Here is a 19244-nt window from a genome sequence, read left to right as displayed (position 1 = left end):
GGGGGCGGATGCGGCCCCCTCTCTTCCCCCCCACCCCGGCCCTGGGGGAGGGGGAGGGGCTGAAGCCTAGGGCCGGGTGGATAAGGGAGTGAATGAAGGGGTAGGTGCCCCACCCCTGGTATTTATATAGCGCTTTATTGAAGGCTAGTGGTTGAAGCTGATGTTTCCAGTCCAGTAAAAATCTATGAAATGCTGCAAGTAACCAGAGTCCAGGCTGCAAAGGCAGTTTTAATACAGAGTTTATTTTTAAAAAATGTACAAAATTCAGGGCAGGAGTTCCATTGCCAGGAACACAAGTCTCGTGAATATTCACAAAACTCAGAATAAATTAAGCTATGAAAAGAATTGGAAAACAAACATTTGAAACCATTAACAATCATTTGGAGTGACTGATTACTTGCAGCAAGTTTTCGAACACTCCCTCAACTGAAGGCTGACCACAATCTTACCAGAACCTACTGCCATTATGCTTGTGTTCCTTTCCCAAAATATTACTAATCCCATATAATTTAAAACTTCAAAAAGTCAACTAAACTACTTCTCTTTGAGAAACGTGGGAAAGCTGGGTCTGCTCAGGCACCAGGGGCTGGCTTTAGCTCTGAACTTTTACTGTAGTCAACTGAATTTCATTCCGTGATCTTGGGAGTATTCCAGTTTGCTTTTTTAAGCGAGAAACAATCTGCCCCCTAGCCCAGTGTCTATTATCTTCTAACAGTTCATGGCACTGATTGTGATGGGGATTTGAGGGCAGGGCAGGTGAATTGAGACTGATGGCAGTGCTATGACTGAAGAGGGCAGGGCACACTTACCAGTAGAAGCAAATCCTGCATTGTCACTGCTTTTACATTCCAGCCATTTTATGGTTAGCAAACAGTCTACTGCAGCTCTGAAAGTAAATGTCAGATTGGTAATAAATTCAGAGCTGAAATGTACCCTTCAGTAACCAATGACCAAGGCAATATATGTAGGGAAAACAATCAAACCATTCCAAAGACATTGTATTTCAGTAGTACACAGCTGTGGTACAGGATCGGACGTCTACATAATGCATTTCCACATTCAAAATAGTCTAATTGCAATCATCCTCAACTGCAGAACATAGAAATAGCATAAGTTATTATTGATTGTATATGCTACTGTGCCATATTCCATTCTTGCTTTCAGGAAGAGAAGAATTAAAATAACTGCAGTAAACCTTTACACATTTGTTGCAAAGTTCATAAAGAATAGGATTCAGTTAATGCAGAAAACTTAGAAGAGAGCCCAGCAGTAATTGTCATCACTTTTCCTATATAAAATTATATTGCCACAATGGTGGCATGTACTTCCAACAGGACTAGCAGAGGCTCTCTATGAAGTATATAATGATTTAACTCAGGTAAATCTAACATTTACAGTTCTATTTCCTCCAACTTTGTCTTTTACTCCAAATAAAGCAGTGGATGTCATATTCAAAGGAACGTGATCTTGGGATACTTTGCAGCACAGGGGAATTAGATGCAGAAAACAGCGAAGCAAGAATAATTACTGTGCAGTTTTATTTTGTAGGGTTAGAGAAACCATTAGCTGATTTGTATTGTCACCCATCCTCATGATGCTACTGTTTACACTTATCTAGAGGATTGACTGCCTACTGATCTCTACAATTCTGAGATTGCTGTCTGGATACAGTGGCCAGAGCTATATACTGCAGTGATGGGACATTAACTGTTGTGTTTACAGCATCAAGTGGTGATCAGAAACCCTTGGCCTTATAATGGAGAGCCAGAGGGTTGATTATGGAGAAACTACACAATCTTTTCTCAGTGTTGACTTCCCCCATTTGTTAAATAGTTGCTCTCCTTTGGAATCCAAGGTCCAAATAGTAGGTAGAATACACAAAAACCCTAGATCCAACTGTTAATCTCAATCCATTACTCCTGTGAATACTTTTCTTAATGCTATTACCAGCCCTTCATTAACATTGTGGGGGCTATAACCAATAAATCTCAGTCAAATACAAAAAAGTGATGTGTACAATATCAAATTCCAATTTAAATTAAGTAAAATGGAGCCCATCTCATCTGAACACAATGTGCCTTAAATACTTATCATACACCATCCTCTGCAAGTCAAGGCCCATACAGTAAAAGATTTGCAGGAATGTATTATTGGATCTTGCATATGGAGGGCACAGTGAGAAGATCATAATAGCACAAGTTTTAATGGTCCATTGGCTTTGATTAGTAATAAAGACAACACATTAATCAATCCATTGGAGTATAGTTGCTGATTGCCTGGTTTGTCTTCTCTCTACAAAACTCATTATAAAACTCTGGTATAAAACATTGTTGTGTGCAGGTTTGGTCTGATCCATCCTCACCACGTGTTTGGACACTGGACATTGAGGAGTGCGGAAGGCTAAAAGATAAAGCTCATCATAGAATGGAGTCACCAGAATGCAAAATCCTCAGTGCAGGAACGAGGGACCATTCCACCAGAACCGTGAGCTGTAAAAGAAAATAAACAACCTGTTTCTGAGCACTGTATGGCTATATGCACCGTAATCAGAGGCATGTAGATCAAGGGGTATTGGCAGAGATCACTCACAAATCTCTATCAGAGCTGTTCCTCCCACTATGGTCATGTGCGATTGAGGTGATTGGCTGCCTCCATTGCAAATGTTTACACCTTCATGAAGCTTAGAAGGCAGTGTATTGTGCGTGTTATAATTACAAAGTACATAAAAACATAAGAAATAGGAACAGGAATAGACCATTCAGCCCCTCAAATCTGCTCTGCCGTTCAATAAGATCATGGCTGATCATCTTGTGTTGCGATCTCCACATTCCTATCTACCCTCAATAACCTTCAATTCCCTTGCCTAATAAGAATCTATCTATCTCTGCCTTAAAATATCCAATGACCCCAGCTCCACCACCTTCTGAGGCAGAGTGTTCCAAAGTCCCACAGCCCTCAAGAGTAAAAATCCTAATTTCTGTCCTTAAAGGGCGACCTCTAATTTTAAAACAGTGCCCCCTAGTTCTGGACTCACCCACAAGAGGAAACATTCTTTTGATGTCCACTGTGTCAAGGCCATTCAGGACCTTGTATACTTCAAATCATCCCTCACTCTTCTAAACTCCAGTGAAAACAAGCCCACTCTGTCCAACCTTTTCCCTTAAGACAACCCATTCTTTCCAGGTATCAATCTAGTAAACCTCCTCTGAACCGGCTCCAATGCATTTACATCCTTCCTTAAATAAGGAGATCAAAGCTGCACACACAAGGTGCAGTCTCACCAGTGCCCTGTATATCCCTCTCATAATAAAGGATAGCATTCCATTAGCCTTCTAATTATTTCCTGTACCTGTATTCTATCCTTTTGAGACTCGTGCACTAGAACACCTAGATCCTTCTACACCTCAGAATTATGCAGCTGTTCTCCATTTAATACTCTGCTTTTTTGTTCTTCCTGCCAAAGTGAACAACTTCACATTTTTCCACATTAAACTCCATTTGCCAGATCTTTGCCCACTCAATCAATCTATCTATATCCATCTGCAACCTCATGTCCTCTTCACAACATACTTTCCTACCTACCTATCTTTGTGTCATCTTCAAATTTAGAAAAGGGGAGTGAAGACAGTAGCTAAGTCATTGATGTAAATCGTAAAAAGTTGAGGCCCCAGTACAGACCCATGGGACTCCACTTGTCACATCCTGCTAATCATAAAAAAGACCCATTAATGCATACACTCTGCTTTCTGCCAGCCAGCCAATCTTCTATCCGTGCTAATATGTTACACTTCACACCATGCGCTTTTTATTTTCCGTAATAATTCCTTGATGTGGCATCTTGTCAAATGCCTCCTGGAAAACCAAGTAGAGTACATCTACAGGCTCCCCTTTATCCACCGCACATATTACTTCTTCAAAAATCTCCAATAAATTTGTTAAACTTGATTTTCCTTTCACAAAACTATCCTGACTCTTCCCTGTTGCCTTGAGCTTTGAGTGCCCAGCTATAACCTCCTTAATGATCGATTCTAACAACTTCCCCATGACAGATGTCAAGCTAACTGGCCTATAGTTTCCTGTTTTCTGCCTCCCTCCTTGAATAGAGGAGTTATATTTGCTACTTTCCAGTCTGATGGAACCTTTCCAGAATCTAGCAAATTTTGAATAATTAACACCAGCGCATCGACTACCTCATTAGCCACCTCAAGAGCCTAGAACGTAGTCCATTGGGACCCGGAGACTTGCCAGCCCGCAGATCCATCAATTTGCTCAGTACCATTTCCCTAGTGATTTCAATTTCACCAAGTTCCTTTCTCCTGTTCATCTCCTGATTTGCAGCTATTACTGGAATGTTTTTTTGTATCCTCTAGTACCAAGTTCCTTTCTCCTGTTCATCTCCTGATTTGCAGCTATTACTGGAATGTTTTTTTGTATCCTCTAGTGAACAGAAGCAAAATATTTGTTCATTTCTTCTACCATTTCCTTATTATCTACTATTAACGCCCCACTGTCACTCTAGAGGACCAACACTCACTTTGCTTACTTTTTTCCTTTTTAAAATACCTGTAGAAACTCTTGCTATCTGTTCTTACATTTCTAGCCAGCTTCCTCTCAAACTTCTGGTTAACCTTGGTCATTCTCTGCCGTTCCTATATTCTGACCAATCATCTGTCCTGCCACTCATCTCTGCTTTGATGCTTTCCTCAACTTCTTTAGCTAACCACAGATGGTGGGTCCTCCACTTAGAACTTTTCTTTGTAATAGGAATGTTCTTATTCTGAATACTCTGAAATATCCCCTTAAATGTCTGCCACTGCTCCCTTATTGATCTATCCTCTAGCCTAGTTTCCCAGTTCATTTCAGCTAGCTCAACTTGCATCCCCACGTTATTTCCCTTATTTAAGTGCAAGATACTAGTCTTAGACCCACTCTTCTCCCTTTCAAACTGGATATAAGATTCATATCATATTGCAGTCTCTTATAACCCAGAACAAAAACGTAGCACAGTTGCCAATTTCTCAAGTCATTAGGTGTATAATTCATTGCTTCCAACTCCTATTCATCTCATATGTAGAAAATCCTGTTTTGGGTATAACATCTACAAGAAAAGATCAAGTAAACTAGGTCTATATGCCCCAGGACTTAAGAACGACGAAAGGTGTTCCAATGGAAACAATATTTTTTTTTAAAAAAAGTGGCTTGACCTGGTAAGAATTGGTTTCTCTGGCTGGGGAATTCAGTTACAAGTCACAGAATAAAGGGACGGACATTCAAAAGGCTGTGAATCTTTGGAAATCTCTAGCCCAGAGAGCTGTAGATACTCATATTGAGCATATTCAGGTTATGGGTTGAAAGATTTTTGGGTACTAAAGAGATATGGGAATGGTGTAGGTTGATGGAGTTATGATGGAATTGAGGTAGAAAATCAGTCATGATTTTAGAGTGGTGGAGTTGGCAAAAAGGACTAAATGGTCTACTCCAGTTTTTATTTCTTATGTCAGAACAAAGAGTTCCCTCTGCTGTGCTCCTCCTTACCCTGGAGTGCTGCTGAGCCCAGTCTGACTGCTCATTGAGGTGTGGCCACTTACAGTGGATGTGGCGATCGGTGATGATGGCCTGTTGGAGCTGCTGGACAAACTGGAAGACACTGCTGGGAGGGAAAGGAACAAAGCGCTTAGAATCACCCTCTATTCAAGCAGAGTCTGGAGGAAGCAGAGTCCCCTCAATTGCCTCATAACACCTGTACCCCAGAAATAACTCCCTCAACCAGGCTAGGGTGACAGCAACAAGAGAATCAATTAAGAAAAATTTGATGATGGAAGAATATCGCTCAGAGCTGACCCAGAAATGTTCATCACCTTCACAATCTTCAACATCCATTTCCTATATAAACCTACAATGTCTCCGCAGTGAATTCCTGAGCAGAGGTTTGATAAACACAACATTGGGGCAGTTCTTACCTGTTGCACTCCGACTGCTGTGCACCTGTGTCACAATCATAGGGTCGAGGGATCCTGATGCAGAAACCTATAACAGTGAAGTTCCAGATTAATTAGGTCACAGGTTAAATGCAGCAAGTAACAAGAGTTCTGGGTTTATTGGATTGATTATCAGTGGATTAGACAGAGTTCCTGGCATATACAATAGCAACATGGAGCCAATGAACAATTGAGGCAGATTTCCCTATTTCACCAGATCAGTAGCAGATCCTGTAATGGTGCAAAACCTTCAGTTGCATGTCTTGTAGGAACATAGGAATTATGGTGTGATGTGTTAATTGTTATCAGTTAGCCTCTCCAGCATTGAAAATGAACCATTACAAGTGTGGAGTCTCATTCTCAGGTTTTAACTGTTGGAGATTTTTACAAAATAATTTATTAAAATAAACTTTTTAAAATCTTAATTCAATATTGATCTTACTGTGTAGGCTATTGGGGGTAGGCAGGAATGTGGGAATTGAAGTTACAATTGGTTCAGCCATGATCTTATTGAGTGGCATAGCAGGCTCAAAGGGCAGAGTGGCCTATTCTTGTTCCTAATTCACATGTTCATATGACATATTCAGGCCTTGCGCAGTTAAATTTTACAATTCTTCAAACTGATTGGTTAGGGAGATAAAGTTGCTTTCCATGTAAAGAGCACTGTGCTGTTTCTAACTCCCATTTACAGCAACTTGCTAGAAAAAAATGGATGACTCAATGGGCAGGGCAAGTCCAACTCAATGGTAGGCACTGTCCATTGACTGGTTACAGAAATGTGTGTAAAATCCTGTCAATGTTCATCAGTTTTAAATGGCAAGAGAGCAGTTGTGGTACAGAATATAGGTGTGTCATGAAAATATAATAATTCTCAATATTGTGACTTATTGTAAAAGGTAGATTAATAGTGGGGTCTGGATTAGTTTTTGTGTCAGTGTGTGTGGTGGGTGGGATTTAGCAGAGTTGGAGATAGTTACTCTGGAGGCTTTGAGTCGTCAAAAAGCTAGGTTTGAAATGCTGAATATGCTGAAGTTTTAGAATGTGAGATTTAAGGAAAATTTGCATTTTTAGATAAACCAGAATAGCTTGAATTTCAAAGAGATGGTAAGATGTTACACCTAGCCAGAAGAAGCCAAGCTAAATGAACAGTGTGTTTATTTTTCCACAAAGGTTATTGATAATAAAAATTAGTACAATGAAAATATTTAATGTGAAAGGTAAAGTTCCAAAGACATTTCAGAACAATGGAATTCACATTAAGAGAGAAACAGGTATAAAAGGAGATGAGGCTGTGTGTCAGAGGAGAAGGCATTCTAAGATCTTACACAAGCCTCCAGCCTCTGTGCAGCAAGTTGCTGTCTATAGGAACCAAAGCTGAGAAAACTCCCTTTGAATTCTACTGTCCAGGGTATTGTGTTGCTTTGCCTGGGTCTGTTTAAATCCATTTGTTTTTACTACTGCCTTAACAGTGGTATAACTGGAAGCCAGATTAATTAGGGTTTTTTTTAAAGGGGTTATTATAGTAGCAATTTGTAGACTTATATGTGCTTGAAATCTTTTTTGTTAATCAATGTTAGATTTTTTTTTTCAAAACTAAATTGAAGTCAAGACACGCATCTTGAAATAAAATATAAATTGCAAAATCGTTGTGACCGCGTGATCAAGTTTCCCTCGTGGATTTGATCTGTCTGACACACATCATCTGCTGCGTCAAACCAACTGTACTGGGTGAGACAGTTCAAGAGGACCAGGCAAGACAAACAAAAATCAGTAACAGCCACCTTCATAACAAGACTCACCAGCCGCGAGCTGTACATTGGAGGTTTGATGGATGGAGTGATTGGATAGTTAATCCTCTTCTCTTTCTGACGCCGGTTACAGAACCACACACGGACTACTTCTTTTTCCATAGACAACTGCTCTGCAATCATCACAATTTCCTCAGAACTGGGTTTTGAATTCTGATGTGAAGCAGATATGGAATTAGATAATTCCTGAATGAAAAGTTGCTGCATTCTGCGCTGCAGTCTAACTAAGAGTCTGAGGAGAAATATATTATTGGCATGCAAAGGAGAGGAGAGTTGAATTGAGAATTTTTTTGGATAGAGGTTTGCTAGACAAACCTCAAAGTGTTACAGAATCAAGGCAGATAGGTAGCATTAAGATAAAAACAAAAAAACTGCGGATGCTGGAAATCCAAAACAAAAACAGAATTACCTGGAAAAACTCAGCAGGTGTGGCAGCATCGGCGGAGAAGAAAAGAGTTGACGTTTCGAGTTCTGTTGAAGGGTCATGAGGACTCGAAACGTCAACTCTTTTCTTCTCCGCTGATGCTGCCAGACCTGCCTGAGTTTTTTCAAGGTAGCATTAAGATATGGATCAACCATGATCTAATTGAATGGAGGAAAAGGCTTGAGAGGAGCTGAATGGTTTCCTCCTTGCACATGTCTGAGGAGGAGCTGGAAACCTGACATCTGTTGCTGGGAAATTACTGGAATCTAATCTAAGGATGTATTTGTAAAAGGTAGGTCATGACCAAGAAACCCAATCGAATTTTTTGAAAATGTGACTAAAGTAGTAGACAGAAAAATGTCTTTGGATGTTATTTATTGAATACCTTCTGGGTGTCTGTATAAGGTCCCCAGGAGATTGTTGGCTAAAGTTGAAATTCATGGAATTGAAGGGAAATTATTGAGCCATATTGGAAATTAGCTGAGTGGCAGCAGAAGCAGAGTTGGGAAAATGGACAGATAATTTGCAGAGTGTGACTAGTGGTGTGCCCCCAGGATCTATGTTGGGCCTCAACTATTTATAAATAATCTAATGATCGGATACAAAGCCACGTAGCCAAGATTGCTGATGCCACAGAACTAGGTTGGTATTGGAAGCATAAATTACAAAGAGACATTGATAGATCAAGTGATTGGACAATGTGGTAGCAAATGGATGTCCGTGTTTGCAAACGTGAGGTCAAAAAGAATAAAACAGAGTACTTTCTAAATGCTGAAAAGCTAGAATGAGTGGAGGCCTAAAAGGGACTTGGGGGTCAAGGTACATGCCAGGAGAGGAAGGAATCCAAAAGGCTAATGGAATTTTGGCCTTTATATATCTGGAGGAATGAAAGGGTAGATGTTATGCTTCAGTTTACAAGCCATGGGTAGATCATAGCTGGGAAATTGAGATTAGTTCTGAGCCCACACCTTAGGAAGGATGGATCTTTGGATGGAATGCAGTGCAGATTTACTGGAGTGTTATCTGGACTTCAAGGGTTAAATCTGGGGAGAGATTACACAAACTAGGGTTGTATTCCCTGAAATTTAGAAGGTTTAAAAGGTGATTTTATTGAAGTCTAAGTATTAAAGCAAACAGATAGTTTCTCTCAATCCAATTTATTCTGGTCAGAGGCTAGGTAAAAGGGACATAACCTAAACAGTTAGAGTCAGTTCTTTCAGGAGTGAAATCAGGAAGCACTTCTGCACACAAAGGGTAGAAGTTTGGAACTTTCTTCCCCAAATGATAGTTGAATGCTCAGTCAATTGTTAATTTTAAATTGGAAAATCATACACCTTTTGGTTAACAAAATCCTTAGAATCTAAGAAGTAAGAGTAATTCATGTGGCCCTTTGATCTTGCACCACCATTCAGTCAGATCATGGCTAAACTTTCACATCAACTCCACTTTCCCACTGTATCATCCGTGAATAGCAGAACAGACTTGAGACTGAGAAAAGACTTACTTGCAACAACCACTGGGTGTCTCAAAGTGCTTTATAGCCAATGAAGTGATTTTGGAGTGTGGTTGTTGTTGTAATGAGGATGTGGCGGCCAATTTGTGCAAAGCAAATTTCTACAAAATGCAACGTGATAAATGACCACAATCATTTCTTATAATGTTGATTGAGGGATAAAAATTGGCCGCAACACCAGGGTAATGCCCCTGCTTTTCTCTGAATTAGTGCCATGGGATCTGTTACATCTACCTGAGTATGAAAGCAGGACCTTGTTTGGCTTAATATCTCAAAGATATTGGCTTAATATCTGTGCAGCACTCCCTCAGTCCTGAACTGGATTTTTGTACTCTCCTGGAGCAGCATTAAATTGATATATTCCTGCCAAATCTGATCAATCCACCACCAACCAAATCCCAGCCCTAAAAAGGGGTGCAGGATTGGTCCCAGTATAAAAGGGTTAGCGGTCAAAGATCAGGGAAACTCCTATCTATAGAAAGGTGGAAAGGATAAATATTAAAAGAAGAAGATGAGGGGAAAACACCTTTTGGAGAAAAGATGACAAACATAATAATTGAAGGCTGAAATAAAAGCAAAATATTGTGGATACTGGAATTCTGAAATAAAAACAAAATGCTGGAAACACTCAGGTCTGGCAGCTTTTGTGAGGAAACATTTTCTTTCCACAGATGCTGCCAGACCTGAGTATTTCCAGCATTTTGCTTTTATATTAGCAATAATGGAAGTGCAGATAAGAGCCAGAGGAGGGAGAAAGTGGAAAAAAATGCCCAGGGCCCAGATATTAGTTGGCCAAATTGTATCAGGCAATTGAGGAACCCATTCACTCCAATCTGAGCGCTGATCTGATCAGAGATAACACCCTTGACCTGCTCACCTCATGGAAACGCTTCTCCAGGGTTACCCGAATATTGGTCTCAATGCTCGTTCGCTTCTTCCTTTTGCGGCCGAGACCTTCCAACCCAGTCAGTTGTGGAGGGAGAGATGTCAGGCTGTTCAGTGTGGAATCAGAGGGGACATTTTCTACCAAAAAAAAAAGCCATTTAAATATGTATCTAAGCATGAGAGAGAGTACATGCACATGTATTAGAGGGAACATATACATTGACCCACAATTGGAAGCAGCTCACTTCGTCATCACATCAGGTGTGTGCAATTTTGAGTATATGTTAGACATATTCCTGCCAAATTTGATCAACCCACCACCAATCAAATCCCAGCCCTAGAAAGGATGCAAGAGAGGACCCAGTATAAAAGGGGTAAATTGTCAAAAGATCAGGAAAACTTTATTAGGGAAAAAGAGTTAAAAAGGCAAATATTAAATATGAGAGGGGAGAAAAAACAGGGAGGATGGGGGAAGAAAATAAAACAACAGGGGGACAGATAAAAATGTTTACAAGTACATTTTGAAGCTCAACCAAAAATGAAAAAAGTAGACAGATATTTCAGACCTGCCACAATAGGAAAGTTAGGGTGCAGGAGGGGTTTGCTTTGATGGCCCATTGTTACCCCTGCAGCAGAGTGCTGGGGGTTGTGAGGGCATACCTGCATCACTCAGCCACTTCTCCAACAGCGGTTTGAGTTTACACATGTTCTTGAAGCTCAGGTTCAAAGCCTCGAACCGGGAGATTGTCGTTTGACTAAAATCGTTTCCATACAGTTTGCCCATTGCTAATCCCACATCACCCTGTGAAGAATCAAAGGGATTTTAGGGACACACAGACCATTACTCACTTGTCTACATTGTCATTTTTCACCCTGAAATGAAATGAGTAGGTTGTAACAGAGACCAAATGCTCGCACTGTAATATTATTGTCCGTTCCACCTGGCTGTATTGTAGAAGGGAGCTCCTGGGTTATCGTCTAGTCTAGATCCAAGCTGGTGGGGAACTCCTGACTACGTGATTTCACCCAACAGAACTGTGCATTTGGGGAATTATTCTAACCTAGAATTATAGAATAATAACTGCACAGGAGGAGGCTATTCAGCCCATTAATCCTGTGTGAGATCTCTGCAAAAGCAACTCAGCTAGTACCACTCCCACACCATTTCCCTGCAATTTTCTTCTCTTCAGTTAATTATTAGTTCCCTTTTTGAAGGCCATAATTGACCCTGCCTCCACCAGACTCAGGCAGTCTATTCCAGATCCTAAGCACACTATGTAAAAACGCTTTTCCTAATGTCATCTTTGGTTCTTTTGCCAAACACCTTGAAAATCAGTATCCTCTGGTTCTTGAACTTACCACCCAATTTCTCTCTATCTAGCCTGTCCACACATCAGGATTTTGAGCACGTCTATCAAATCTCCTGTCAACTTTCTCCAAGCTTCACAGGGCTATCCATGTAATTTAAGTGTCTCATCCTTGGAACCAATCTCTCTTCGGCACTCTCTAATGCTTTCACATCCTTCCAAAAATCTGGTGCTCTGATAATACTCCTGTTGAGGCCATATTGGTGGCTTTATAAAGGTTTACCATATTCAGCTTGCTTTTGTATCCTATGGCTTTCAACCAGTTCTGCCATTTTCAACAATTTGTGCACCTATACCCCCAGCTTCACCTGCTCTTGTACTTCATAAAATGCATCACTTCTCACTTGATCCCTGGGGAACCCTATTACATACTGTCCTCTAATCCATTGAGAAACATTCACCACTGTTACCTGACACTCAGGCAATTTTGTATCCATGCTGCGCCACTGTCCCTTTTATTCCATGAGCTTTAACTTTGCTGACAAGCCTGCTAAGTGACACTTTAACAAACCCCTGTTGGAAATACATGTACACCACATCAATCTCATTCCCTCCATCAACCCACCCTTACCTCCTCAGAAAAATTCAAGTCAAATCAAGTTATAAATACAATAAAATCAGAAAATGCACAGATACAGCATCTGAAGGGTCATAAACCAAATCAGCAACTCTTTCTTTCCACAGCTTTCAATTCCAGATCTTTTAATCAACTGAATTTAAATTCCACCAGCTGCCATGGTGGGATTTGAACCCATGTCCCCAGAGCATTAGCCTGGATCTCTGGATTACTAGTTCAGTGACCTTACCACTATACCCACTGGGGAGACAGTGGCATGTTTGTGGAACCTCCTCTTCTGGTTAGACAAAGACATCAAGATTGGTATCCAAATTTGTTAATGATAATGCTAGGTGGGAATAGAAGCTGTAAGGAGGACCACAAAGAGAGACTACAAAGAGAAATATAGATAGATTAAATAAATAGGCAATTAGGTGGAATATAATTTGTGAAGCAATTCACTTTGGTAGTTGGAATCGAAAATCAAATGTTCCAGGCCCTTATAAAGCAAAACTTGTAAATGTTCAGGTTGAGAGAGACTTGGATGACTTTGTCACAAGTACACCCAGGTTAATATGCAGGTACAGCATACAGTTAGGAAGGCAGATGATATGTTGGCCTTTATTGAAAGGGGCAGAAGATTTGCTACAATTGTACAGGGCTTTGATGAGATGACACCGGGAGTTCTGTTGCAGTTTTGGTCTCCATATTTAAAAGGAAGGATATACTCACAGTGGAGTCAGAACACTAAAATATTCAATTTGTTCCTGAGATGAGAGGGCTGTCCTATGGTGAGAAGCTGAGTAAATTGGGCCTGTACACTGGCGTGTAGTCCTCTGTTGTAGCTTCACCAAGTTGGCACCTCATTTTCCCCATATGCTCTTTGAACCAGGGTTGATCTCCCAGCTTGATGGTAACAGTAGGGTAAGATATGTGCTAGGTCATGAGGTTACAGATTGTGGATGAATGCAGTTTTATTGCTACTGATGGCCCACACAGTGCCTCATGGTGCCCAGTTTTGAGCTGTTAAATCTGTTCCAACACTTACCAAAGATTTAGTTATTAGCTGTAGAATGAATGGGAAAGGTGCTGGAGCTAGTCAGTGTAGGTGCAGTTTACCCTTCTGTTAGGCAGTAGCACATGGTCAGCTTGGCTTAGACAGGCCTTGATAAGGGCACAGCAATCCTCAGAGCACAAACATCCGCAGAGACGCCAGCATTCCCCCATCTCCCAATCGTCAGAAGATATAGGATCCTGGTTATACACAAATACAAGCTTCCTTCATTGCACTGTATCCCCAGACCCCGTCCTTTTACCTGTGTGAACCCCAGTTTGATCCGCCTTTGCTTGAACGTTTTTGCAAACTGTTCGAGCTCTTCTAGGTCGCTGGGTTCATCTGCCTGAACAGGTGTGATGTGCTTTGGGGCAATGTGTTTTGGGATCTGGAGTGGAGGAAGAGTTTCCAAATGAGACTCCAGGGCTGAGCCCATGAGACTTGGGCGAATGACTGCCTGTGAAGTCAAAATAAATTAAATTCATTGATTAGAGCAGCAAAATTATGGAAACTGAGTCATCCAGAGAAACTTAAATTCTTCTCAACAAGCAGGATTTTTAGCAAGAAAGCTGTTTGATCTGGAAACAGCTTTCACAATAATCAATATAGTTCTAATGGTTAAAATCCCAATTCCATTTGGACAGACTGATACCACAAAGGTCTGAGTCTGGCATTGGTCCCATTTGCAACATTCTTTGATGGTCAATGACTATTTGCATCTTAACCTTCCAGCCTATGCTACATGGTCCCCACAGAGAGTCTTTACCAGCTGAGCTACAGGAGTTTAAGTGGAATCTGAAAACTGCCCCTCAACTCAAGAGTGAAGCTGCTTTGGGATAAGATATAATGGAACAGATTGCAAGGCTCACTAACCTGTGGAGTGACCCCCATGCCAGGTTGAGATGGCAGGAGGCTGCTTTGTGACTGCTGGGATAATGGGAGCAGATTTGGAGATTGTAGCAAACCTGAGAAGATATTTACATATTACAAACCAATAACAGCAATGCACAAAATAATCCATAGGGAGACAAAAACATTAAAAACCAAATTCAAATCACAGAAGCAATGAAATCCATGACAAAAACCTGTTGTGAACATCCTCGAGAGAGAGAGAGAGAGAGAGAGAGAGAGAGATGGGGAAGATAGCAAACAGTGGCTCCCTCTTGTAGAAGCACTGTTCCAGTTGATCCTGGTGCTGGTAGAGGATCCCATGATGCAACAGGGAGCTGATACTGATGATCCCAGCAGATTCCCACAGTTCCCATCTCATTCCTATTCAAGTGAGCGGAAAACCAAGTGTTGGAGAAGTAATAGGGCCTATTTCTAATGTACTTATAGCCCCTTCCCATTACAATTTGGGGCTACAATTGCAGTCTATCAGTAACCGAACAGAAGCAATAGACCTTACCTTGCTGGCTTTGTTGCGTCTGAGGGAGCAGGAATGTTGCTGCGGTTTGCAAGTGATGTCCGGGTACCACCACAAGCTGCTGCAGGGTGTGAAGTGGCTGCAGGTCCTGAACATAAACAAGGTATTGGATAACCTCAGATGCCCCAGTTCCGTGTCAGCAACCCCCCACCCCCCCCAACCACCACCTCACCCCATTTTAAAACACTCAGGTTTATCTTACACGTGTGCACAAAGCTCACTGGTGGTGAAAGATCTCAATTTTAAAGGAAAGTTTCCCTTTGTGGGGAAGATGGTCAGTGATTCAAGTGCAATCCAATTCCCTCTCTTCCCCCTCCCCACCCTGCAAAAACTTCACACTGAATAATCCCAGCATCCACACATTGCCTGCAAGAAGTGTTTAGCAGAGAAACAGTCCTGACTGTAGCTCACCCCTCCCTGAGCCAATGAGTGAGCCGAGAGGAGTCTTGGTCACTCTCAGCAAGAAATGTCCCATTGGACGGACCATCTTGCAACGGGGGTCATTGTGACCTGTGCAAGTACTCACCACTGACATCTGGCTCCCCGACACAATAGAAGAGGCCTCACAGGGCCGAAGGGGAACGGTTTCTGCTGATACCGGAGCAGGAGAATCACTCCGGTCCTCCGTTTTGATCTAGAAGATGGAAGATAACTGTTGTCAGACATCCAACAAAAAATTCACACAAAATGACTGTGTTGCTCCAGACTGCAAGAACCCACCCTCCTCTTGCCCAGGGTCATGGAGACTAACCATCTGGTATCTCCACTGCAGCTTTGTCCTTCCCTGTCAGAATGGTTCTGAACCAAACAAGGTGATGCATTCAAGAGGCACGGGACACCCCTGCCCCTGCTGCCCAATATGCAGATCAATGAAGGGGTCAGAAGTCAGAGCCTTCATTGGGACTCAGTATGAACATAAGAGAGAGGAGTAGGGCACAGGGACCGCCAAGCCTGCTCCACCATTCAATAAAGTCATGGCTGATCTGATCTGAGCTTCAACTTCACTTTCCTGCCTTCCCTGTAGTTCAAAAATCTGCCCAACTCAGGGTTGAATAAATTCAATACACAGACCCCCACAGCATTGGGGTAGAGAAGTCCAAAGGATCATAACCCTCAGAAAATCCTTATCTCCTTAAATGGGCAACCTTGTTCTGAAACCATGCCCCCTAGTTCTAGATATCCTAAGATTCCCTCAAGTTCCAATAAGATCATCTCTCATTCTTCTAAACTTCAGTGAGTATAGGCCTAAAGTGCTTAATCTTTCCTCATAAGACAACATCTTCATATCAGGAATCAACCTAGTGAAACATCTCTGAACTACTTCCAATGCAAATATATCCCCCCTTAACTAAGGAGACCAAAACTGTACACTGCTCTAGGAGGAACTTCACCAATGCTCTGCACAATTCTAACAAGATTTCCCTACTTTTATACTCCCACTCCTTTGCAATAAACACCATCATTCTACCTACTTTCCTGATTATTTACTGTACCTGTGTGCCAACTTTTTTTTCATGTGCAAAGATACCCAGATCCATTTAAATATTCTGCTTTTCTACCAAGTGAGTAATATCACATTTTCCCACATTATATTCCCATCTGCCATTTTTTTGCCCACTTAACCCATCTATATCCTTTTTTCAGACTCAAGTCCATCTCACAAACTTGCTTTCCCACCTCTTGTATCAGCAGCAAATCTGGCTACAATACAATTGGTCCCTTCATCCAAGTCATTTATATAGATTGTAAATTGTTGAGGTCCCTGCTCTGATCCGTGGAATTCCGCTAGTTACAGGTGCCAACCTAAAAGTGCCCCATTTATCCCAATTTTGATTCCTGTTAGTTAGCCAGTTCACTCCTCCATGTTAGTCTACAACCACCAACACCATGAGCTCTTATCCTTTGCATTAATCTTTTATGTGGCACCTTATCAAATGCCTTTAGGAAATCCAAATACAGTACATCCACTGGTTCCCCTTTATCCACCATCCTCAAACACTTGTTAAACTTGATTTCTCTTTCATAAAACTATGTTGACTCTGTCTGCTTATGATTTTCTAAATGTCCTTACTAATGGACTCCACCGTTTTCTGCAATGACAGACATTAGACCAGTCCCTCCTTTGTTGAATAGAGATGTTACATTTCCAGCTTTTCAATCTACTGGGCCCTGCCTGGAATCTAGAGAGATTTACAATCAATGTATCCACTATCTTTGCAGCTACTTCTTTTAAGACCTTAGGATGCAGGTCATCAGGTCCAACTAGGGGACTCATCACCCCATAGTCCCTTTCCTAGTAATAGTTTTTCCTCACTCCCCTTTCCTCCGCAAACCCCGCCCCCAGCCCCTGATTTTCTACTGTTATTGGGATGCTTTTAGTGTCTTTTAATGTGAAAACAGATGCAAAATAAGTTGTTCAGCGCCTCTGCTATTTCTTTATATCCCTGTATTAGTTTCCCATCTCATCCAAGTAACCAATTTACTTTAGCTACTCTCTTTTTATATAACTGTAGAAGCTACCGTATCTTTTTATATTTCTTGCTAGTTTATTCTAAATCTTTTTTTAGTCATCCTTTGCTGGTTTCCAAAAAAATCCCAATCTTCTGGATTACCACTAATCTTCACAACATTGCATATCTTCTCTTTGTCAGATTACTATCCTTAGCTAGCTACAGATGGTTCATCTTTCTTGTAGGGACTGGCTTTCTCATTGGAATATCTTTTGAGAAATATAAAATATCTGCCACAGCTCATTGGCCATCTTACCTTTTAAGATATTTTCCCAGTACACTTTAGCCAATTCTGTCTTCATACCTTTGTAATTGCCTTTAAATGCAAGATACTAGTTTCAGACCCAGGTTTTTCAGCCTGAAACTAAATGCATGCACTGAGTGTGTTAAATGTCACTGGATGTGCAGTCATAGGTCCGGAAACAAACTGGTTAGACTGGGTAGATTTGGGCCCCACCTTATCTCTGTATGCAAATTACAGTTGCTCCAGGTGCCCATTTCCTGAGCCTAACCACAGCCTCAAGATCCACCACAGAAATAAGCTCAACTAGTGATCCCAGAATACAGGCAAAAACAACTAATACAGACTGAAAATCCCAAATGCAGAAAGGCAGTCCTTCCCTCAGCTTCAGAGGGGCTTCAGCTAACTAAACATTTCAAATGTCACTTTGGTTCCAACTAGGATTATCTGAATGAACTGAGCACAGCATGAGGCATCATACAGAATCTATTACTCATCCCTATTTCCTGAAGGCACCGATTCTTCAGGCAAAATTTAATTGACAGGTACCTGTTGTGCCCACCCTTGGGTCATTCATCATGTTAGCTTTTTAGTTACCCTGGACACCATCGCTGCAAAAAATCAAAGATTTCATCTATAATCTGCACTGTTCCAAACACTCCCAGGACAGTTACAGCACAGGGTTAGATACAGAGTAAAGCTCCCTCTACACTGTCCCCATCAAACAGTCCCAGGGTAGGTACAACACGGGGTTAGAAACAGAGTAAAGCTCTCTCTACACTGTCCCTATCAAACACTCCCAGGACAGGTACAGCACAGGGTTAGATACAGAGTAAAGCTCCCTCTACACTGTCCCCATCAAACAGTCCCAGGGTAGGTACAACACGGGGTTAGAAACAGAGTAAAGCTCTCTCTACACTGTCCCTATCAAACACTCCCAGGACAGGTACAGCACAGGGTTAGATACAGAGTAAAGCTACTTCTACACTGTGCCAAAGTCCAGAGTTAGAGGAATACAGCATTTGCCAGGAGATGTGGTGCCAATAGGAGATTTGCAAAGATTAGTGCATGTGCACTAATATGTAGAGCTGGGAGACTTGAAGCCAGTAAAGGGCTGGATTTAGTTTGGGACACAATAAATGTAGCAAAGTTTTGGATTTTGTGGAGGATGGTGGACAGGAGGACAGCAACTAGTGTTGGAGTCGAATCTGGAGATGAAGCAGCCTGAGTAAGGGTTTCAGTGACAGAGAATGTGACCTGGTGAGATGCAGTGAATGTCACGTGAAGATGTGGGGTTAAGACTCAGCAGAGGATTGCAGGAAGTTTGGATTATGGATTTCACTCTATGCTAACCCTTCAGAAGCCTCTGGCACAATCACAGGATCCATCTCTCATATCCCAGCAGAGTTTATGGAATGGTCCCAACTTTGATTGCTGACCAAGTCTGTAGCCTTGGCTCTGGTACCTCTAACCTTGCTGGCC

The 19244-nt window shown here is 41.6% G+C and overlaps 1 protein-coding gene across 5 annotated transcripts in view; it reads right to left on the bottom strand.

Annotated features, from left to right (window-relative positions):
* Nucleotides 1–2358: 2358 nt before the first annotated feature.
* pou2f3 (POU class 2 homeobox 3) overlaps nucleotides 2359–19244 on the bottom strand; it is a 30335-nt gene continuing 13449 nt past the window's right edge. The window contains exons 1-11 of one of the 5 annotated variants that reach the window (XM_041174584.1): nucleotides 17778–17896; nucleotides 15538–15645; nucleotides 14994–15099; nucleotides 14459–14550; nucleotides 13848–14042; nucleotides 11269–11410; nucleotides 10601–10746; nucleotides 7778–7939; nucleotides 5961–6027; nucleotides 5536–5650; nucleotides 2369–2489 (exon numbers count right to left, since the gene is read on the bottom strand). In XM_041174584.1, the coding sequence (XP_041030518.1) occupies nucleotides 2450–2489; nucleotides 5536–5650; nucleotides 5961–6027; nucleotides 7778–7939; nucleotides 10601–10746; nucleotides 11269–11410; nucleotides 13848–14042; nucleotides 14459–14550; nucleotides 14994–15099; nucleotides 15538–15546 (1074 nt within the window). In that variant the 5' untranslated portion in view covers nucleotides 15547–15645; nucleotides 17778–17896 and the 3' untranslated portion in view covers nucleotides 2369–2449. Of the gene's footprint in view, nucleotides 2490–5535; nucleotides 5651–5960; nucleotides 6028–7777; nucleotides 7940–10600; nucleotides 10747–11268; nucleotides 11411–13847; nucleotides 14043–14458; nucleotides 14551–14993; nucleotides 15100–15537; nucleotides 15646–17777; nucleotides 17897–19244 lie in introns of those variants that run through there. The other 4 variants (XM_041174580.1, XM_041174581.1, XM_041174582.1 and 1 more) reach the window with 4 other exon arrangements.

This window comes from Carcharodon carcharias, chromosome 25, assembly GCF_017639515.1.
Source record: "Carcharodon carcharias isolate sCarCar2 chromosome 25, sCarCar2.pri, whole genome shotgun sequence".
Lineage (NCBI taxonomy): Eukaryota > Metazoa > Chordata > Chondrichthyes > Lamniformes > Lamnidae > Carcharodon > Carcharodon carcharias.
This window is presented reverse-complemented; position numbering and strand designations above follow the sequence as displayed.